Source organism: Pseudophryne corroboree, chromosome 3 (genome assembly GCF_028390025.1).
Source record: "Pseudophryne corroboree isolate aPseCor3 chromosome 3, aPseCor3.hap2, whole genome shotgun sequence".
Lineage (NCBI taxonomy): Eukaryota > Metazoa > Chordata > Amphibia > Anura > Myobatrachidae > Pseudophryne > Pseudophryne corroboree.
The window spans coordinates 499,781,982-499,796,392 of NC_086446.1; the positions used below are offsets into that span (position 1 = coordinate 499,781,982).

The window sequence follows — 14,411 nt, forward strand, 5'->3', positions numbered from 1 at the left end:
CTGAGATTTTTCTATTTTTCAAACACACGTGTACACACACACACATAGAAATATATATAAAGCACTGGGCAACCCCCCATATCAGTAGCCACACCCCTGCCATGGAGGCGCGCAATAGGCCCTTCAGAAATTTCAGCTCCAGGCCCATGGGGACCTTAATCTGGCACTGCACACCACAATCACCTGGGTCCCCCGGCATTGCATTACTTAGGTCTATAGAAAGGCTGGGTTCTGTGGATCTGTTTATCACACTGAGTTTTCTCTACAGACCTCAGCAACTGAAAAATTCAGCCGAATAAAATAGACATGTATGAAAGGAATGCAGTATAATTAACATTTCTGTACTGCGGTACTTCTTGGTAGTGCAAGACACCGACCTTCCTATTTTGTTTTCTAGGTTTGCTGGGAAACTAGGGGAGCAGTTGGCAGATTTGCATCTAGACAATTGGATGAGGAAGAGGACAATGCAGAAACACAGTGGGACCATTGGTGAGAATCAGGCCCTGGCGTAGCTGTCTTGAGTGCAATAATAAACAGTATCTACAACTATGCCATTGTTATTATGAAAATAAACATATCAAGACTTATACTGCAAGTATAATGTAATAAGTAACATAAACTTCTCCCCAAGTTCATTGGACTATGTAGCTATAGTTCAGCAGAAGTAACATGAATGTTGCGCTTTAAATTCATAGTCCTCGGAAAACGCAAGATAAAATGAAAGCAGTCAGGGCAGTGTCTGAATAGAACTAGAACAGCGAAACTAGTCTAGTCTTGAATCCTTGCACTTGAAAGATGCCACATCGGGGCGTGGTCTGGATGGTGAGGAGTGCAGACGTGCTTCTGCCTGGCTCCTCTACCCACCTTCATTAAAGTTGTCTTTTCAGGGTCAACACCCTCAGTGGACACCCTCCGGGAGCTCCCCTTCCCCCCCTGTAACATACCTGTGCCCAGCAGAGTTCGCCGCGGAGCCGGGGAGCAGTTTGCTCTGTTCCTGCAGGTTGCGGCCTACGCACCTCCGGAAGCCGGGGCCTCGCGTACATTCTACACCCGCGTTTGGAGCTCCATAGCAGGGACGCGGCGCGGACCCCCCCCCCCCCCCGGGCGCAGGCACCAACGGCTGGCTTCCCCAGACCCCCAGAGAGGTCACCCACCGTGTACAGCAGGCAGAGGAGGCATCTGGCAGTGGGGGACAGCAGGGAGACAGGCGCCCAGGAGACGCGGCGGCCATCTTGGATTCTCTGGAGGAGCAGGATTATCAGAGGTAGTGTGCCTGTGTGCTGTGGGGGACTCTGACCTGGGGCTGCATTGAGTCTGGTGGCCCTCTGGCACAATCTTGACTGTGTTCCCACTCTGGGGCCTCTGTTGAGAGATCTGGGCAATACCCTTTCCTGTGGTGCTTTAGAATTTCACTCAGCAGTGTCTTCTTCTACTACAACTGCCCCATCTTGTGGCCACTGGGTGTAACTACATGCACTTCTCCCACACTGTACTCGATACATAATACATATTATTCTGCAGTCTTCATAGGAACGCAGCTATCCCAGCACCTGCCGTGACTATCGGATGCGATGTCCCCATGGTGGATTGACCACGCTATTATGATGTGACTGCTCTGAGACAATTCTGCCTCCACCCGACTACTTCTTTGACATGACATGACAACTCAACCTTCATGTGGATCCTTCTCTCATTGATATTACTGACGTCTCCTATCTCCAGTACCGTTATTTGTGTCGGTCAGCTTTATTATGCCTCCCAAGAAATATAAGGCCGCTAAATCTGTTTCCCAAGTGGCTTTCTTTAAACCTTCTCCTCAAACCGCTAAATCAAAAGATGTACGGAGTGGCATCTCTAGGTCGGTTGTACCTGTGTCCTCGCCACTTCGAGATGCGTCTGCCCCTATCACTGTTACCACACACACCAGCTCTATCGAGGACAGTGACTCACTTACGGTGGGCGCTATGAAGCGTCTCCTAACGCAATTTAAGGATGAAGTTGCGGCTGAATTCAGAGCGACTATGAAGGAATGCCAGAGATCTATTGATGAGATTGGTGGCCGCACCGATCACCTAGAAACAAAAATGGGTGAAATAGTGTCGTCGCATAATGACCTGATCTCCTCCCATGAACTGCATCAAACCGAGGTAACGGCACTCAAGGACAAGCTTTCTGAACTAGAGGACAGATCGAGACGTAACAATATAAAGTTGCGAGGTGTTCCGGAGGCTCTCGCCAATCGCGCTTTAAATGACTTTGCAGTTGACCTCTTTAGCTAACTCCTTCCCTCATACCGCTCGGCGGACTCTCTGATTGATCGCATCCATAGGCTCCCTAAAGCCAGGAACGCTCCTGATGGGGTCCCCCGAGACGTTCTTATGAGGGTACATTATTTCCACGTGAAGGAGGCAATTTTGAAAGCTGCTAGACCCTCGGATACTGCTTCGGAGGCTTTGGGCTCACTTCAGATATTCGGAGACCTGTCCCCTGCTACTCTAGCGAAAAGGCGCTCTCTTTACCCCATCACGTCAGTGCTACGCATAGAGAACATTCTATACAGATGGGGATTTCCTACAAAGTTGCTTATTTCTCGAGAAGGTTCTACTGTCGTTATAACAAATGTCGAGGAGGGGAAAAAGATCCTCACGTCATGGAACTCTGCAAGCTCATCTACACACACCTCTCCCGAACGGGGCCTTCAGCGGGACTGGGCCTCGTCGGCTGATGAGCTCTGAGTATCGTCTGTTCCACTACACTTGCATTGTTTTTGTATCTTTCTAATCATTTTGTTATGTCATGTTTCATATTTTACACCAGTTCCTTGGCAGTTGCTTATTACGGGTGTCTATGTAAGGCTGATTTGAATGCTGTTAGACTGTTCTTCAGGTGATGCCTCGACACCGCTGGTTTACTGTTTGTTGTCTGCCTCTGTTACTCCGTCTACCGCCCACGTCTCTTTGGTAGCTGAGTATTTTACCCTAGAAAACGTATTTTTTATTTTTTTTTAGTCCCGGAGGCTGGCGGTACAGGGGACCAGAGATAGAGGTCCGAGGAACTGCATCTTGTTGAATTTTAGTTCGGGTGTGGGCAGATTGACCACTACCCCCCACAGACTAATTCTGAGTCGCCATGGTTAGGCGTCCAACCATGCCCCCAAGAGTGGTTAATGTTATGTTTCCTTTAACTGTTATTCTCCTTTTTCTTATCCTTTCTTTCCCTTTTCCTCTCCTTCTGTCCGGAAATTGTTGCTCATACTTTCTACATGCCAGCTGGTTGATGGTAACTATGCAATCTTCGATTCCTTTGCAGTATGGTAAACATTGTTTCTATAAATGCGAAGGGTCTTAACTCCCCACATAAGAGGAAGTTAGCATTAAATTATTTTCATAAAATTAAAGCTCAAATCATAGCCGTCCAAGAGACACATTTTATTAAATCAGCCCCTCCACGGTTTACTAATGTGAGATTTCCCCATTGCTATTTGGCCAATGGACCAGCGAAGAAGGCGGGGGTGGCAATCTTAATGTCTCAACATTGCGCTTTTTCCCTCACGTCAAAATACCACGACCCGGAGGGGAGAATTCTGATTTTAGTGGGTACTCTTGAAAATAAAGAGGTGACGATAGTTTCCTGCTATGCCCCGAACACCAAGCAACTAGCATTTTGTAGGAAACTCTGTGCTAAGGTACAACAATTGGCCAAGGGCGCTTTACTTCTCATGGGGGACTTTAATTTGACCGTTGACCCTTTGGTTGATAACTCTGGCAAGCGGACCTCACTCTCCAGTCAGCCCCATAGGAATGCGAAGGGCTTTCGTCAGTTACTGGCAGAAAATGATCTTTTAGACCTATGGCGCGTTAAACACCCAATGGACAGGGACTACACATTTTATTCTCCAGTACATGCCTCTTATTCCAGAATAGACCTTGCTTTAGCGGATAAGTGGACTCTACAGTCCATCCGTAAAATTTCCATTCTCCCCATGTCCTGGTCGGATCACTCCCCTCTATTCATCGAATGGGATATTGGTAGTAGAAAGACTACCCCGACCCCCTGGCGCTTAGGTAAACAAAGTCTCCTTCAGCCGGAGACTAAGCAGGCTATCCAAACCACTATGGATTATTACCTCTCTGAGAACTCTCCTCGGGAGACTTCCATCTTTACATTCTGGTGTGCCCTCAAAGCAGTAACACGAGGGACAGTGATTCAAATAGCAGCTAAACTTAAAAGGGAATATCGTAAAAAATGTGAACAAGCTGAGCTTGCAGTCGCTTCCCTGGAGAGTGCTCACAAGACACACCCACATGATAAAACCCTCCTTAGATCATTGCAGGAAGCCAGAGAGGCGGTAAACGTTTTCTATTTAGCGGAAGTCTAACGCAACCTACATAGACTGAACCAAAAATTCTATGTTTATGGTAACCGGGCTGGTAGACTGCTGGCAAGGAAGCTGAGAGGCAGGAAAGCTAAAGAAAAAATTCACATTATCCACTCGGATAGGGGTAAGAGAGTCTATGATCCTGACAAAATTGCAAAAGTATTTGCATCTTATTACGCCAAACTATATAACTTGAAGGAGGATTCCTCCACTTTTCAACCTACAGGCACGGATGTTCAGAATTTTCTGGGCAAATTTCCTCTCCCTTCGCTGTCACCGGAGTCTTGTAGCTCTCTTAGTGCGCCTTGGACTCTAGCAGAAGTCGAAAAAGCTATTGACTCCCTCCCAGCAGAAAAGGCCCCGGGACCCGATGGTTATCCTTCTGGTTTCTATAAATCTTTTAAGGAGAGTTTGGCTCCGGTGCTTCTATCGGTGTTTAATGAAGCCTCAGAAGTTGGGCGCTTCCCCAAAGAAATGCTGGAAGCTCAGATCATCACCATCCCCAAACCGGGGAAAACTCCCACCTCAGTGCAAAATTTTAGACCAATTGCTCTATTAAATACGGATTTAAAACTCTATGCCAAATTAATTGCCAACCGTATCAGTCCCCTCCTCTCCTCTCTGATCAACCCTGATCAAGTGGGCTTCGTCTTAAACAGACAGGCCCCAGATAATATGCAAAGGGTGATTAATGTCATTGAACATTCTGCCTGTAGAAAAGAACCCCTCCTAGTTTTGTCTCTGGATGCCGAAAAGGCGTTCGATAGGTTGAACTGGGACTTTATGAGATTAACTCTGGCCAAATTTGGCTTCTCTGGTAGGATCTTAGACTCTATCCTGGCTCTCTATTCCACGCCCTGTGCGAGGGTCTTTGTTAATGGATACCTCTCTTCACCCTTTAATATCTCTAATGGCACTCGTCAGGGCTGCCCGTTATTTCCTATTTTTTTTGCGTTGGTGATAGAACCCCTGGCTGCTTGCATTAGATCCTGGGACTCGATTAGTGGCCCTATTATAGGGGGTATTTCCCACAAAATCAGCTTATTTGCGGACGATATTTTGTTATGTCTTTCTGATCCTGAGACTTCCTTGCCAGTTCTACATGCCGTTCTTCAAGACTATTCGGATGTTTCCTTTTACAAATTAAATACTAATAAAACTGAGGCCCTTCCACTCAATATATCTCCGACTGTGGTCTCTCGGTTGAAGGAATCGTACAAATATGCCTGGAAATCCTGCTCCTTGAGATATCTGGGGATTAATTTGTCCAGTGAAGATAATTTAATTGAATGTAATTATGCCCCGTTATTAAAAGCCTTTACGGAGCTGACTGGGGAGTGGATGCTGCAGGAGGTGTCTTGGCTGGGTAGGATTGCTGCTGCCAAGATGGTCTTATTGCCGAAATTAATGTATCTGTTTCGCGCCATACCAAGACCCCTTCCCAAACTCTTCTATAATAAATTTAACCAGGTCCTGATTAGATACGTGTGGGGAGGCTCTAGGCCGAAAATTGCTAAAAAGATTCTTATTCTGCCCAAACAATCTGGTGGGGTACCTTTCGCGGACATAGAAAAGTAGCATGCTGCTTGTCTGTTAAGTCAGTCTAGGGACTGGTTTGACACCTCGAGCATGAAACCGTGGGTTATTCTGGAAGCTTCTTATTTGAATACTGTTACTCTTTCTGATTTGTTTTGGTTGCCACCCTCTGCTGTCCAAAGTAGGTCCGGATCTTGCAAGTCTATTAAAACGACTCTAGATTCACGGCATAAACTAGTGTCCTCTTCGGAAGAGATTAAATTGCCGTCCCCCTGTTATCTACTCTTATGTCCTTGATTCCTAATATTACCCTGGAAGACTGGATTCGGAGGGGCCTCTCCACGGTAGGCGATTTTTTTATAGGTGACGTCTTGATGTCCTTTTCTCAAATACAAGAGAGATTTGGGATTCGGACTAAAGACTTTTTAAAATATTTGCAGGTGAGAAGTTGGTTACACTCACAGGCTCTACATCTTCACAAACCTTCTTTTCCGGCTTACATTAAAAGCCGACTGGAGACATCCTCACATAAAGGTGGGATTACGTGGTGGTATCATTTTCAATTGACTAACAGCACACAATCTAAATTCAAAGCTCAGATTTTATGGGAAAGAGATTTGAATACATCCTTTACTGATGCAGACTGGGACGGTATATTTAGGTCTTGTTTTAAAGTTTCCAAATGTATTAACCACTCTGAAATATTCTTCAAGCTTATACAGAGGGCCTACTTCACCCCTGAAAGACAAAATAGGATCTGGCCTTCACAATCTAAATTATGTTGGCGGAAATGTGGCTCAACGGGGGATATCTTTCATATTTTCTGGGCGTCCCCACTTATACAACCACTCTGGAGAGAAGTTTTTAATATGATTAGCATGATTTTAGGATTCACTATCCCCCTGGACCCAGCTTTAGCATTATTTCATTTGTTCGTAGACCACCTTTCTACAGGCGATCGCTACGTCTTGGGGCATATTTTGATAGCTACTAAAGCTGCTATAGCCCAATTGTGGAAATCTGAGAATCTCCCTTCTTTAGCGTTTATTCAAAATAAGATTCACAAACATTTTATTTTTGAAACAGCGGAAGCTAAATACTCTTCCTCAGCTAATTCTCTTCACCTGAAATGGTTAGGTTGGTCCGACTATAGGGGGAGAGAAGGTAGGCTAACCGTCTATAGCTCTCCAATTGCTTTATCTGTGCTTCACCCCACCTAGATTGACCTCTGTAAGAATGTTGTGATATCAGACGATTTTTATTTATTTTTATTTTTCTTGGTGTTTGTTTGTGCTAAGCCTCTTTTTTGTGTTTCTTCTTTTTGATTCTGAATGCCTAATGTAACCAACTGTATATCCATCCAACTGTGCGTTACAAGTGCTTTGATTATGGTAACCATTCCGGACTTCCCCTATGTTCCCCTTTTCTCTTTTTTCTGTTCCCCATTTCTGTGGGAAAAATCTTCAATAAAAATTCTAATGTTTATAAAAAAGATGCCACATCAGACCATTGCCTGGACAAATAAACTAAGTTTTGCCATTATGAATGGTGGTTAAGCGCTGCCCCTGTATACATGATTTGGAGGAGTCAGTCTTGTGTGATATGTGTGTTTCTGTCCCGCCACCATTGTTTTGGTCTCAATATGGTGTTGGTTTGCATGTTGAGTACAAAGCCCACGTGCAAGGTCAACGTCTTTTTTTTTTTTTTGTGCTTAGAATTCAAATATTCTTAGTACATATAATGTGATAATTTATTGACGAAAATGGACACGCAATTGATCAATAAACTTATCAGAATTTTTATATGGAAGGGGGCCGTGCACGTATAGCGTTGCGTAAGCTTGTCCAGCCTAAATCTAATGGAGGGATCAATTTCCCCGATGTAGTAGTCTATAACCAGGCTGCGCTTTTGAGACATCTGAGGGATTGGTTACAAAACAGTTCTGTTCATACTTATACATTCCTGGAACAAAACTTTTTAACGAACATAGACTTAACGTGTTTCCTCCATAAGCATGATCAGGAAATTCCAGACCATATTAAATCGAACCCGCTTTTGTGGTCTACCAGGAGAATATGGCACATCTTGCGCCACAATGCGAAATTGAACCAATATCATTCTTTGCATCTACCTTTATCCCAAAACCCTGAGTTCTTGGACGGCATGGCTGCTCACCCCTTTACTGAGTGGAGGGAGGCTGGAATAATATTAATTCGATCATTGGTATCCATGGATGACCGCCACATGTTAACTTTTTCTGAGGTACCTGCAAAACATGCTATGGTTGCCCCGTAACCTCTGCCATTCTTGCAAACACGATTTTATGTCAGACATGTTCTTACACATTTTACGGAAGGGGATTGGAAAAATTCACTAGACAACCTCTTATTATACCCCGTACCTAATCATAAAGCCATATCTATTCATTATACAATTCTAAGAACAATATTGGATCATGCTACTATAACAGGCGGCATGTCCAACTGGTTGACTCATTTTCCTAGACTGACAATACCCATGATGGAAAAAGCCTTACTATACTCCCAAAAGATCCTGTCTGCAAGTATGTACACCGAATTATTTCTGAATGTATATCATAATACTTATTTATCCCCATTACAGCGTTTCCATATGGGAACATCGGAAACACACTCGTGCTCAAAATGCCACCAGAGTGAGGCAGATACCTATCATTGTTTATGGGCATGTCCCATTGTGCAGTACTTTTGGCATCTCATTAGAAGATACGCCGAAGCTAAACTAATAAATGTCGTGCCATTTACCCCCGAATGGGCGATTTTGGGTATTATTGATCCTAATCTCCGGATGCTATCAGAATGTAAAAAACGATTGATAGCCCTCAGTGCGGCGGGCAGTGGCGTAACTAGAAATTTTTATCCCCCAAGCCAAAAAATTCTTCGGCGCCCCCCCCCATCCCCCATAATTGGCACTATTAAAGGGATAAATGTGCGCGCACCGAATAGGGTGTGTGGCTTCGTTGGGATGGGCGTGGCTTCACATAAAGGGGCATGGCATTGCAGGAAAAGACTACGTTATACCCCAGTTTTCCAACCTGCACGCCCAGACGTTAGCCACCACTGGAAAGAAAAATAATCCTGATTCATGCCCCTTACATTATTTGTAATTTTTCCTCCTTATAGTAATGCCCAGTATACATTATGCCACATACTGCAATGGCCATTAGACATTATGCCACACACAATAATGCACATGACACAATATGCACACACCATAATGCCCCCGACACATTATGCCACACACCGTAATGCCCCCGACACATTATGACAGGAATCGCAATGCCCGTTATACATTATGCTACACACTGCAATGCCCCTGATACATTATACCACATACCACAATGCCCGTGATATAGTATACAACACACCGTAATGCCTGACACATACCGCAATGCCCGTTATACCCTATGCTACACACCGCAATGCCCGTTATACATTATGCCACACTGCAATGACCCTGAGACATTATACCACATACCACAATGCCCGTGATACAGTATGCCACACACCGTAATGCCTGTGACACATTATGACACACACCGCAATGTCCGTGATACACAGTGGCAAACGCAGGATTTAGCGAGGGGGGTTTCCGTGGGTGGGTGGGTGTGTATGTATATGCGCAGGTATGTGTAATAAATATATATATATAAATATATACACACACACAAACATACATACATATATATGTACGGAGGCAGGACGGCACTCATTGAGACTGGTAAACCATAGAAAATCAGCACAGGACGCTGAAGCTGTTTGTCAACGTTTCAGAGTTAGACTCCTTTAAAAGAGTCTAACTCTGAAACGTTGACATACAGCTACAGCGTTCTGTGCTGATTTTCTATGGTTTACTAGTCTCTATGAGTGCCATCCTGCTTCCGTACATTTTATCTGATTCTGACGTGCCATTCATCATTTGCAGATATATATATATATATATATATATATATTTGTGTGGTCGTCTGGCACTCTGAATGATAAAAAGCAAAGATGCCAGGGTGGCCTCCTGAAATTAATATATCTGGTAATATTCCTTGGGTCCTGTGATAGGACCTCTATTGAAGAAAAATAGGTGGCACTCCACGGATTTAAATAAAGTCAAACTGTATTAAAAAAAAATAATTTCATGGATCAAAAAACGGGATCAGTACTAAATGCCGCCGAATCTCGACCACACAATCCCGACAGGGGTGGCGAGCGGAACACAGCCCCTTGCGGGCTCGCTTCGCTCGCCACGCTGCGGGCACGGTGCCTCGCTACGCTCGGCACACTATTATATTCTCCCTCTATGGGTGTCGTGGACACCCACGGAGGGAGAATATGTCGGGATTGTGGCGGTCGGGATTCCGGCGTCGGTATTTCGACCGCCGGGATTCCGGCCGGCGGCATCTTGACCGCATCCCCAAAAAACAACGTTTCAAGGCTCTACAGCCTTTCCATCAGGTTATGCATTATAGGTAAGGTGAAAAAAACCCAGAGGTATTTTGTTTATTGATCTCACCTATAATGCATAACCAGATGAAAAGGCCGTAGAGCCTTGAAACGTTGTTTTTTGCACCATTAAATTTATTTTTTGAATACAGTTTGACTTTATTTAAGTCCCTGGAGTGCCGCCTATTTTTCTTCAATAGAGGTCCTATCACAGGACCCAAGGAGGATTACCGGTTTTTTATATATCTCACATTTATATATATATATATATATATATATATATATTCACAAACTCACACATGTAAACACACATACATACACTCACACATGTAAACACACATACATACATACATACATACATACATACATACATACTGTACATACAAGCACACACACAAACCCACATACATACATACATACATACATGCATTCATATCATACAAAAACACACTTAACAATGATTTCAAACTTACATACAGAGGGGCGGCCACGGCAGCGTGAGGACGGAGGGAGCTGCTGTGGCTGAGCATGCGCAGCCAGCAGCTCCCCCGGCACCCGGGACATTCTCTAAGCAGAGAGCTGCATAGCTCTCTGCTCTTGCTGCAGCTCCGTCCGCGATCGCGATCGCGGTCGCGGCTTTTGCTTTTGTTGAGACGGAGACAGCTGTGTCTCCGTCTCAAAACATTTTTTGGGGTCATCAGGGGGGGTTTCCAGGTACTCGGAAACCCCCCCTGTGTGCGCCACTGATACATTATGCCACACACCGTAATGCCCATTACACATTAAGTCCTACAGTAAGGCTTCTAATTACTTTTAAATTACCTGCTCGTTGCCAGGGGTTTTCATGCTCAGGGTGTCATGCTCGTTGCCAGGGGTATCATGCACTGGGTGTCATGCTCGTTGCCAGGGGTTTCATGCACTGGGTGTCATGCTCGTTGCTAGGGGGTAGTGCTTGTTGCTAGGGCTGTGCTCCCAGTGCCACATATGTCCCCAGTGCCAGATATTACCCCACGGTGCCAGGTACTAACATGACCCCAGTGCACAATATAGCCCCCCCCCTATGTGCCAGGTACACATATACCCCCCCCAGTGCCACATATGTCCCCAGTGCCAGATATTCCCCCTCAGTGCCACATATGCCCCCAGTGCCAGATATCCCCCCCCAGTGCCACATATGCCCCCAGTGCCAGATATTCCCCCCAGTGCCAGATATGCTCCCAGTGCCAGATTCCCCCAACCCCCAGTGCCACATATGCCCCTAGTGCCAGATATTCCCCCCCAGTGCCATATATGCCCCCTCCCCTGCCGCCGTTGCTCCCCCGCTGGTTTGTGTTGGAAGGACACGGAGGGCACAGCGCGCGCCTCTCCTGTGTCCCTCCTGCATCATCTCCGGCGGCCGCGGGTCTAATAAACGAAGTGCCGCTCGTGAGCTCTGATTGGCTCACGAACCGGCACTTCTTCTATTAGACCCGCGGCCCCCGGAGATGATGCAGGAGGGACACAGGAGAGGTGCGCGCTGTGTCCTCCGTGTCCCTCCAACACGGCAGGGAGGGTTAGTAGGAGCAGATTGACATGCGGACGCTCGTCCGCATGTCAATCTGTGCTAAATCAGTGGCGCCCCCGCAGCCCCTCGCCCCCAAGCCACCGCGAGGGCTGCGGGGGCAGTAGTTACGCCACTGGCGGCGGGAAAAAAGACTATACTCCAAGGTTGGATAGATAGCTGGCCTACACAGATACCTTTATTTCTGGCTAAATTGCACCATCTATTCCGGATGGACTGGGTGGAAGCCATTGTGGATAAGGGTAAACAAGTGGGTCGTTTTTTCACTTTATGAGATTCCTATATTTCCAATCTGCCCCTCACCACATGATTACAAATTTATAATAGTTTAAAGAACACCACGTGGTACCAGACCAGTTTAGCAGCACAGGACCAACCTGTATCTTTGGTTTGAGAACTGATGGTTGTTGGCGGCTCCCCTCAGGGCTTTTTGTATAATTCACAATAAAACGAGTGACCCCAATGAATGATTGCATACTGTGTATCATCTTTTATTTCTTTATTTTGATATTACGAGAATTAATTGTACATTACCCAATTGCAATTTTTTTTAATTGCAAATGCTACTGTACTTAAATTGTCTCTATTGCTGCATTCAGATCGCAAATGCCGGATCCTACCCGGTAAGAGAAACGTGTCCTTACCGGGTGGGATCCGGCATTTGCGCTCCTCTGCTGGCTTTCCGACCCGGCAATATACCGGGTCGGTTGCCATAGCAGCGGGGTGCGCAGCAGCAGCAGGGGCGGGGGTGGAGGCGGCGCTGGGAGATGAGCTCATCTCCTGCGCCGCCTCTCCCTATGCTGTGAATGGGAGCCGTGTCGCATCGGAACGGCTCCCATTCACACTGCACCTGACCCGGTATTCAACCCGGTAAAAACCCTTCTTTTTTACCGGGTTGAATTACCGGGTCAGGCGACCCGCTAATTCTGCAAAGGACCTTTCACATCGCACACTGACCCGTTTCGACACGGCAATATGCCGTGTCGATACCGGGTTTTTAGTGCGATGTGAAAGGGGTATTAGTGAACAATCCATAATGTCTCAATAAAAATTGTTTTGAAAAAAAAATTTGATAATTATCTATAATTTTGGGTTTGACAGAATGAGGAGGAACAACCTATTGGTGGACAGTTTTTTGTTGTTTTTTTATTGTGTCATTTTTTATTGGAAATGTAAAAAGTTACACCCAGACATTAAAGAGGCATATGAATTGTAAGGCAAACGTGAGGAATAATACAGGAGGGCATAAACAGTGTATAAATGACAAAATAAAGATTAGCCACCAAGCCATCTGACATGAGAAATGGAACAATAGCAGGATAAAGTAAAAACAGTGACATACAGAATACCCCAAATCAAACACTAATAACTTAATCGCCACCCGAAGGCGCCATTCGGGTGTACACATGAGAGAACCAGATTTATAATGGGGCATAGGCGGCATACCATAAATGAAAATATAAATAACTCACATCCATCAGAATATCAAAACAAAAAGCCTCACATTCCCCCCCCCACCCCACCCCATATACCCTAACCTACAAACAAAACAAATACACAAAATAAAATAAAGACACCCAAAGCAAACCTCCCAAGAACCCCCCACCCTGTATAACCTAACCCCAACCTAGGCATACCTGGATAACATCCCTCCACCCCCCAACCCCATAACACGGTGTAAGTGTACCGTATAATTGACAGGGGCAGATAAAATAAATGGCCATAAACTAAGTGGAGCAGGTTATACCCGCAGAATAGTAAAGTAGTATGCAAATATTGAGTTAGCTGAGCTTAAAGACATAATATAAATATAAATGGCTGTGGAACTAAAACAAGCGACCACAGACTAAGTATGTCAAGCTTCTCCGACAAAATGGTAAAAAGTGCACACGTTCTTAGATACAAGGAGCTGGAAAACAGACATAATACTGATGTAACACTATATAAAGGGCCATACACCAATTAGAACAGGATACTTTCGGAAAGTAAGTGTTGCACGCCAATATTTAGCTATAATGAGCACGAGGACAGCAGAACAACAAAACTGTAGCTACAGGATAAGCACACGATATACTGTAAATGAAAGGGGCAATTAAATAAAGACCATAAACTAAATAGAGCAGGTTATACCCATAGAATAGTAAAGTATTATGCAAATACCAAGATAACTGAGTGTAAAGAACAGACATAATATAAATAGAAGTGGCTGTGGCATTAAAATAAATGACCACAACCTATATATGGGAAGTTGCTCCTGCAAAATAGTGAAAAATGCACGTACAGTAGGTTTAGATACACTGAGCCGGAAAACAGACGAATATCTATATAAGTGACAATAACACTAAATAAATGGCCTTAAACATTAGAGCAGAATGCTCCTGGAAAATGATTATTTAGAATGAGCACAAGAATAGCTGTATAACACAACTGGAGCTTTGAAAGGATGTACAAACAATATGAAATT

At 44.9% G+C, this 14,411-nt stretch overlaps 1 protein-coding gene across 4 annotated transcripts in view; it reads left to right on the plus strand.

Moving 5' to 3' along the window:
• The window catches only part of LOC135056157 (ketosamine-3-kinase-like), a 101,758-nt gene that overhangs the window by 66,817 nt on the left and 20,530 nt on the right, over nucleotides 1–14,411 (plus strand). For 3 of the 4 annotated variants that reach the window (XM_063960998.1, XM_063961001.1, XM_063960997.1), the window contains one exon: nucleotides 398–489. The exons of the other annotated variant lie outside the window; for it this stretch is intronic. In XM_063960998.1, the coding sequence (XP_063817068.1) occupies nucleotides 398–489 (92 nt within the window). The remainder of the gene's footprint in view (nucleotides 1–397; nucleotides 490–14,411) is intronic. 4 annotated transcript variants of the gene reach the window in all.